We start from the raw sequence: 9,771 nt of genomic DNA on the forward strand, positions 1-9,771 counted from the left end.
GGGCAAGGCGGTATTGACCAATTGGATAGCAGTTGCAAAATGTTTGAAATTTTGGTTTACGTTTTCGACGCGGTTCTTAGTCATATGTGACTAATTAAATACAGTGTTTCTCGCCATAATTCTGAATTTTGTGTTGACAAACATTAATTTCCCAATTTTAATGGTCACTTCTGTTATGGGCGCAAGGAGAATACGTTAGTTGTTGATAAGAAGTTCGTCGAAGGAAACATTTATCGTCAAGTTGTCGAGGCTCTTGAAATTTTACATAAACATAGGTGATAAGATTTTGATATTTCAATATATTTTGAAATGTTACCAACTTTTTCACGTTTCTCAGTTAGTATTCGCAAAAAATATTTCTGGATGCTTCAAAGGCTGGCCATTCCATTGACAGTATCACATTAAAATCCATATTGAAGAAGGCGATGGTAAACCAAGTCAACTAACGATACCACGACCTTATTATGAAAACAGTTACAAGTAAAAGTCCTTGAAACAACAGTTCCCTGCCAGGTGTCACACTTGGGAATGGGGGAGCCTAGGCTGACACAACCCTTGTAACAAGAAATCCTTACAAATCAGAATCGACAGCAGTTGCTTAGAAGGTAACAAAAATATATTGAATAGGTTGGAATAGAGAAATAGAAAAATTTTGACGACAGGGAAAAAATAGAAATTAAAAGAGGGAGTTGAAAAATAGATATTTAGAACTGTGTGGGGTGAAATCGAAGCATAGCGGGAATTTTTTATTTTTAGAATAATATGTAGTTTTAAGAGGCTGTGGTAGTCCTGGGGGTAGAGCGTTGGACTACTGACTAGAGTGCGATTCCCAGGCAAGCTTCTCTTGGCACCCTCAGCTCCACTCAAGCTTTGTAATTTTTTGGGTACCAGGTCTTCCTGGGAAACCATAACCAGCAGAGAGAAAGGAACTGGCCCCCTCTTACCCTGATGTGTGAAGTTCACAAGCCATCAGGCTTCGTACTGGGTGAACTCTACCATCACCTACCAAACGGACCTTCTGGTTGATTACTGTGTTTATATAGTTATAGAATAATATATGTAATGCACAACAAAATCTTGATATAAACCATTTTAGTCTGTCTAAGTTTCAAAAATGTCTTTGAAAAATGTTTGTGCACCAACCCAATATACTCTATCAATGAGTATTTTGAGCTGAGTTTTGGATCTATTGCAGTTTAGAGTATTTATGTCTATTCTTTACGTGCTTACCAACTTTTATATCATTGTACTGTTTGACGATATCTGCAAGAATTTCTCCATGACATGGATGAATAAAGATTATGATTATTATTCAGTGGAGAAGAAGAGAAATGTAAGGGTAAAGTTGAGGATGTGAAATTAGATAATATAAAGTCAGGGGAAAGTCATTTTAGGGCTGTGCAAGGTGAAATGGAAGGATATCAAGGGTTACTGGAATGAGTTACAGAGTAACCTGCGGAGGAGAGGAAAAGAGGCAATAAGGCACGGCAGTAGTATTGAACAAAAAGGCAGGAAGAGACCAAATTAATATAGAGCAGGGGAGTCATTGAATATTATTGGTAAAAGTAAAAGCTGGACCAACAGATCTCGTCATTATTCAGGTCTCTATGTAAACAGTAATCATAAGGGAGGAAGGACTAGGGCGTATAAATCAGAGGAAATGTTAGAGGGTGTCCTTGGGAGGAAACATTTGATAATGGTGGGGGATTGGAATGGGGTGGTGTATGAAGGAGAGATGAGAGTGAAGTAGGATTATCTGGTTTAGGAATGACCGTAGGGTGGAAGCAATAGAATTCTTCAGGAGGCAGGACTTATTCATGACAACCAGGTGGTTTAGACATCACAACAGGCATAGGTATACATGGAAAATGCCAGGTGACTCAGCAAGGTGTCAGTTAGATTGTATAGTGGTTAGACACAGGTCCAGGAACAGTGTGATTGATTCGCACAGCTTCCCAGGAGCGGATGTGGATTCAGATCAAATTTTAATACTGAGGTTTAAATCAGATTCAAAACAAAGCAGGGAGGATGGGTGAGGAAATGGAATTTAGAAGAATTTACTGGAACCAAAAAATAGTATCAAAAGACAGTAGGAAAAAGTAAAAAGGATTCAGCAGAAGAAAAATCGGAACATCTCAAAAAAGGAATATGGATATCCACAAATGGAACAATATGAGTAGTAAATAATAATACTTTATTCATTTTGAAAAATGGTACAACCATATTAAATTTCATCAATATAAATATCATTTAATATATATGAACATTAGTTCTTGAATGCTATGAAGTTTGTCATAAAAGAATTCATCCAATGAGTAAAGTGGGTGAAAAAAGGGCAAGGAAAACATGGATTACTGATTACTTTATTCGGAAGATACACAAAAGAAGGAAATTGAAGAATTTATACACAGATTAGGTAGTGCAATGAGTTGAATAATTAATTAAGGCAGGAAGCTACTAGGTCAATATTAGTATGATTCAAGATGCTGAGCAAAGACTTGGAGAGTTTTCAAAAGAAGAAAGATATGAGTGTGCTGCGCATGAAGGTGAAATCACTATGAGGGATGCAAGGGAGGCCTGCAAGTGTGTCTGCATATTATGTTCACCTCTTTGGCATTTGATGGTGAAGCAATCCCATTTTTCAGCACTTTCACATATATTGCTTTTCCACTTAGTACTGTGACAATGAACACATGGAGGATGGAACTGAAGTCTTAACAGTGTCAGAGGAACAGGGGTGGGGAGATGATAGGGAGTAGATTTTACATGCAACTCATTCAATAAAAAAAATTCTATCCTCAAGAAGTAGATTATATATACATTATCATATTCTCAACTGCAACCCACTTTTATCAGTTCCTTGGGCCATAGGATTGATGCATGAGGAGTGATATATGTTTCATCAACTGATATAAAATTACTCGCAAATGTCTCCCGATTACATTGAAGGAGTCCCAAACCATGCTCTGAAATTTCAATTCATTCAATCTTTCAATGAATTGTGAGCAATCACAGCACCCAACTTGTGAACATTTTCCATGCATGGCAAGATTCATGTAAAATATGATGCACCCATTCATTTGTGATGCCTTTTATCTCCGAAATCTCACACAATTTCACTCTGCTATTCCCCATTACCATGCAATACCTTTTTTCAAGATTTTCTGCAATTGTGTATGCCATATGACCACTTCAAAAACATATAATTAAGGCTGTATAATATAATAATATAAGCCTAATTAATTGTCTAAACATTTAAGCTGGCTCATTAAGTAGCAATTAAGGCCTTAAATTGTACTCAACTGAATCAAAATCGTTCACAAACTCAAATTCCTTGATGATCGAGAGAGATGTTCTTCAAGGATCTGTACTGGGTCCCCTACTTTTCCTTTTATATATCAAGAACCTCCCTAATCATTTTGTCTATGGGTCAATGTGTATGTATACAGATGACACAACTCACTGATGTCATAGTCAAGAGAAACATTGACACTATGAGCAAATGGTGTGAAAACAACTTGGGTTTTATTAACAATGAGAAAACAGCATTTATTCAATTTAATCCCCACCAAAGGAAAATAATAGCCTCCCCTCTCTTGAGGATATATGGGTCATGTATTAAGGGCTCTAATTTAACTAAGTTTCAAGGGATACATAGTCATGAGTCCTTATCCTAGGCAGCTAATGCTGATCAATTATGTCCTAAAGTTGCCGCTGGATGCTATCTCCTGAGAAAAATACATACCATGGTTGACACTTCTACTGCTCCCTCAGTCTAGTATGCATCTATTCACGGTAGACTTACATATGGCATTGCTGTGTGGGGTCATTCATATCATTCCATGCGCCGCTTCAGACTACAGAAAAAGGCAGTAAGAATCCTAGAAAGTTCCAAGGGAAAGCAGTTGTAGACCTTATTTTATAGATTTAACATTCTAACTCTTCCATTTTTTTTATATTTCATACTATAACCTTTGTGCAGCAAAACAAAGCTATGTTCACTCTCACAACCGATGCTGATGTACATAGGTATATCACAAGAGGTTGTAATGACCTTAGAATAACTGCCTACAACTCATCCATGTTTGCCAAGAATCCTCGATTTGCTAGTATGGAATTACCTACAAAATTAAGGAAAATAGATAATTTTGTTATTTAAGTCTTAATCATATCAATTCCTTTGTGAGCATCAATGCTAAACAGTTGATGAATACATATCCTTTCTCTAGGAAAATGATTTTAATCATAAATAACTCAACGAAGATACTCCTATTACAACTCCAGGTTATTGTTTTGTTTTTTACTCTGTAAATTTACATTTTTATTTTGAGGACACTACGCGGTCCAATAAATACGCGAACTGAGGCCATCAAAAAATTTATTTTGCAAAATTCAGTCCTCATCGATTTAGTCCCCTTCTTCAAAGTACTCTCTCCATTCCAAAGAAACTGCAAAGAAAATTGTGGATATGCCACAACAGTAACTTTTAACGGAGTCATTCGCTAATGTGCATTTCAATGCAACAATTTCAAAGTGTACAAATCATTCGCCTTGACTAGGATTCGAACCCGGATCCCTCAATGTCCGGCCGGGTCCTTCAGCCAGTTAAGCTATCAAGGCGTCCTCTTAAACTATGAATTTTGGGGGCATTATTGGAACAAGATGTTGTGACGAAATAAGGAGATATGGTCAATAGATCCAAAATCTGTCCATCTCATACCACCCAAGTCAGTAGTACAGGAGAATCTGGGTTAACAGTGAGAGGTGTTGTGGGTTACTAAGGTAACCCACAACATGGTCACCTATACTTTTGAGTCCAAGAAAGGCATAGGAAGAAGGGAGGGCAATAATGAAAGTAGGTGGGGAACTGATCAAGTCTGCTAGATACACAGACGATCAAGCTTTCTTAGTCAGTCTGCAGAGAGATTGCAATCCTTACAGAGTGCAAGGCCAAATCAGTGTGACATATATATGATGATGATGATCAATCATTACTAAACAAAGATAATGGGATCTCAAGAAATAGGAAGGTTAAGATAAGTATTATGGTTGAGGGTCATAAACTTGAGAAAGTAGAACAATTAACCTACCAAGGCAGTGTTTTAGACTGACAAGCAAGGTGAAGAGGGTATCAAAAGAAGAACTGAATTATGAATAGGTAAGGAAGTTTTTGCAAGGCTTGGATATGAAGTGAGGCTGTCATGCCACACAACACTCACTTGAGGAAGTGAGTGTTGTGTGGCTCTGAGAATATTGCTGGCACGCACAAATTGGAGGCTTTTGAGGTGTGGGCATGGAGTGGGGAAAAGTGAGATGAGCAACAAAGAAAATCATAAAAGCTCTGCACATGGTGGTACAAGAGGTAAATGGGAGAAATTATTGTCTAATTCAGGACGAGTGGATGAAGATGATGCAGGGAGAGGCGATGGGGTGTTGCAAGATGTAGTGAGGCTGAGGGAGGAATAGATTGGGCAAGTTGGATGGAAAGAACGAAGGCAAAAAATATTCAGAGTTGAATTATGGCTTATTGCAGGGCATGGTTTCCACTGCCATATTAGTTGATGCTTAGAAATATTTGCAGTGATTAGTTGGTGTCCACCTACTTTCCCTCGGACACAACAATCAATGACTTTATCATTCATCAAAATAAATTTTTTCTGGTACATTTACAAACTTTTATTTTGACCTCAATTTATTTTGCAAGAACGGGGAAAAAACAAGTAAAAAAATATACAAATCTAGAAAAAAATATGAATTAGATGCACCACATACTCATCACATATGCATTACAGTAATAGAGAGAATCTTCAATGGATTTGAAAAAATGTACTTAAGAAGTTATTGTATACAAAACCTGAATACATGATCTATAATAATAAACCATCTACCAGTTGAAAACTTAAAATAGCCATTTGTACAGCAATGTAGCAAGTACATGATGAGTTTAGGAAAAGAAACTTTACACTTCCACATGAAGATTTAATAATACTTCACACAACCAAGGTTTTGATGATGCACAGCAGCAAAACCATGGTTGTGTGACTCATATTAAATCTTTATGGGGAAGTGCAAAGTTTCTTTTCCTAACCTCATCATGAAGGAATTCCACAAAGCTAAGCCTGAAGCTGTTATGTTTAGCAAGTACATGATTGATAAAGTACATATTATTGTGCTATGATAGGTGTCATCTGACAAACAACATTACAAAATTGTACAGCATGAACACAAAAACTCCCTTTCCTCCAATGATACTATGATTTTCTAAAAACTAATGAAATAGTTACTTAATAAAAAAATGAAATCTTAACACTTCAGAAGGTCACTTGAACCAATGCACAGGTTGACTGCTTTAATCATTCCTGTTTTCCAGGCACATATTTCTGATGGCAATGAAGCTCAAACCTCAACAGAACACTGAACATGTCACGAATCCCTCTCCAAACAATTGATACTTGATAGCACTCATTTATTGCATGTACTGATTTAAAGTGGCATTTAACATTATTTACAAAATAATATTTTTCTGGAATTTATGAGTGACATGCTCTCAACTACTCTCACCCATGGAATGCTCGGGGTAATCAGACCATCCATTTCTTCACAGTTACTTACATATGAGAACCTCCACAAATTTGCATTTATAAATGCACTATTGGCACATTATTTCCTGACAAAATAAATCTTCTTTCTCTACTAACATCCATGAAAATAGAAACATCTTTCAGAATTCAAGTCCCATTTGATGAGTTAACCACTGAATATGAAGAACGTCTTCTGTTATCATTTCAGTGCCAACTGAAATTCTAAGCATGCTATTGAATTTGAGTTGCTTGTGAATGTTACTTTTCCTTTGTACATTCCATGCTCAAGCCAGTGGGGTCCAATTTTAGTGACATTTAGGGGATATTTCTTCACCAAATACAAACCCTGAAATAAAGTTCAACAAGATAAGTATATATACAAATATTATTCACGCAAGTAGATAATTCAGCATTGTGTGACTGGTTGAATTTGATAGTGCCTTAAAAGGAGCGAATGCTTAGGCTCTTCACAAAGCAATGGGAGTTATTGTTAGGCAAGGATTAGAAATGTAGGTGTGTTCGGTCTATGTTCTTCCTGTACCTGTTTTCAAGAAAAAGCTGTTTAACCTTTTAAAAAATAATATGTTCTATTCTGTAAATGAATACCTGGCATTGTCGCTACGTGTCAATTCTGGCAATATATATATATATATGTATTGCATCTCTTCTAAAATTGTAAAATTTATATCTGACGTGTCCTATATTTGTGTATGTATGAAAATGCAACAAATCTCCAGACAAATAAATGTATTATTGTTATTATTATTCCAAAACCTACCTTAAATAGTTGACAAGCAAATAATAATCACTGAAGTAATACATAAAGTTAAGGGAGAAGAAAATATAATTACCTGAGGAGATTGGAATGGAATCATGAGAGAACTCCATGAAGGCAAAATAATAGCAAGACATGGACTGAGTAAATAAAAGAAAGAGGAAGATTTCTGGGGCTCAGTTGACAGCATAAGTTATTGGTGGAAAACAGAGTTTGATGACTAGTCACAAAAAAACATACTGGGAATGTCAGACATAATATGATGCCAGGCTGAATACTTACTTTAAATGAAGAGTTTTACTTATCGAACAAAGGGGCAGCAAAAGTTATCCATGTTTACATAGCTTTTACTGAAGTGGCCATAATTCAGTCCAAATTAAGTACACTTAAGAAAATTATGAAGAGCCAATAGTAGTTAGGTATACTGAATAAAACTATGCTAATTATGGTAATTTTCGCATGATGGAAAACCGCAGCAACATTGGATGGATAGAAGAAAGATGACCGGCCCTACGCAAAGTGACCACTCAACGTGCGCCACATCGCTGAAGAGTCTGTAAAGGCGCTTCCTCCTGGGAGATACGAAGAATGTTCTTTTGAAAGCAGCAAAACACGCTGAGAACTATGAAAGAGAATTCTTAGATTTTCGTGTCACACCCACAGTGAGTTGATTTTGACGATCAATTCACAGGTAAGAATTATTACCTTGATACTGGTTAACAATAACTATAATTAAATCTGTTTAAAAAGTAAAAGCGTCTTTTTGGTAGATAGAATGAATAATTGAAAAGAGACTTTGGTATTGTGTGTAACTTGTTAGAAAATAAAGGGGAATTCAGATGTAGTAAAAACAAAAAACCCACTTTTCCACTACGAGCATACCTCTTTCACTGGGCAAGCGCAGGGGAGCTGAAGCTTTTTGAAAACAGTAGGGCATTCTTTTTTGTAAGGAGACAATGCACAAATATCTCCGTAGTTGCAAGAGCCAATATTATCCACACACGGGATTTCTATCCATCCTAAAAACGAGTGTTTTTTAACGATCACCGATGCCTGTTGAGGAATTAATTTTATTAGAGATCGTCATAATTCCATCCTATGAGGAAAATAAAAATGCATTCATAGCACAATTACTTCAACTGGAGATGATATATTTCGCGCCAATTGTGCAACAGCACTTATTGTCTCGATTCCAGGAATACTCAGGGGGGTTGGGGTGATGTCAAGAAACGTTAACTTCAAGGGGTCGGTTGGTGGGCCGCAATTAGACCATTTCAAACCAGATGACAGTTTTAAACGCTGGAAAAATACAAAGAGAAATACTCATGTTTACTATTCCTAGAGATGAAAATGTTGGACTAATTTAATTTTTGCTCAGTTTTTGGCATGCCAATGTTAAATTAACTTCACCAACATCAGAATATCGACCTGCTTATACTTTTATCGCTCACCTTCGCGTTTGCGCAAATTACCGTCGTTAAAACCAGTAAACAGAATGAAGATTTCATGTTAGCCAACAGGTAGTTGGAGTGTAGACCAGCTCGTTTTCTTTCCGCTGGCTTGAATTGAGTGGTGCGCAACACATATGCTTTACGTGCTGGGAACTGGTCTGTTTTACAAACAAGTTGTTTTGCTTCAATTTTGTTCTTCATTTGTTATTTGGTGCTACGAAAAAGAGGGCAATAAAATACCTATCGTACCCTTTACTTGATAATATGATTATGTGTATTCTCAAGTTCCTATCCTTGTATGTTCTGAATTTTACCTTAACCAGCAATTTGTAAGTACCGTAGTACAGTACCGATATCTGTTATATGTTTATGTGGTATAGCTGCAGTTTGTAGTAGAAACATCGTCCTCATTTAGATTATTATCATATCTACATGTACAATTAATCGGTATGATAAGATTTTGCGAAACCTTATCAAAACTGCCATATTTTAATATACGTATGGTGAATGTTAAAGAATAGGATCTTCGTGCGTGAGAAAGTCAATGACACTGACTTATAAATTAATTATAGGGATATAGGTCTTTTTTGTTCTCCGGATCTAATTGGTGGTCAGCGCCTTATTGGACCCTCTCTAAGCTCAAGGCTTGTCATTAGGCCCCGAACTATCAATTTGTATAAAATAGCCGAGGCTGGGCTCGAACTCATGCTTTTCGTTTTCCGCTCTCGAGCGCCAAGGTTTTTTTAATATGCGTGTATTTTTCTTTTCCAAAGTGATGCTTTTGGTTCCTTTTTCTTTTGTATTAATATAAGTAATCTACCGGTTAAGGTAGGTTTTGGATTGACTTAACTACCGAGTAAATACGAGTGTAGATTGAAAAGTTCTCGGTATCACCACCGAGCCATATGAAACTATTACTTTTAAAATTTTTCACTTGTACCTACTTCCTTTACGCCTATATTTT

At 36.5% G+C, this 9,771-nt stretch overlaps 1 protein-coding gene across 1 annotated transcript; it reads right to left on the reverse strand.

The window, feature by feature from the left end:
* Nucleotides 1–4,552: 4,552 nt before the first annotated feature.
* Nucleotides 4,553–9,111, reverse strand: LOC139693337 (ganglioside GM2 activator-like). Its single transcript, XM_071591461.1, has 4 exons — nucleotides 8,808–9,111; nucleotides 8,491–8,655; nucleotides 8,239–8,409; nucleotides 4,553–6,927 (listed from the first exon to the last, which is right to left on the reverse strand). Exons 1-4 carry the CDS (start codon nucleotides 9,006–9,008, stop codon nucleotides 6,781–6,783), a joined length of 684 nt encoding a protein of 227 aa, XP_071447562.1. The 5' UTR covers nucleotides 9,009–9,111; the 3' UTR covers nucleotides 4,553–6,780.
* Nucleotides 9,112–9,771: the final 660 nt, after the last annotated feature.

The sequence above is a fragment of the Hetaerina americana genome, unplaced genomic scaffold, assembly GCF_022747635.1.
Source record: "Hetaerina americana unplaced genomic scaffold, ioHetAmer1.1.p SCAF_47, whole genome shotgun sequence".
NCBI classification, from domain to species: Eukaryota; Metazoa; Arthropoda; class Insecta; order Odonata; family Calopterygidae; genus Hetaerina; species Hetaerina americana.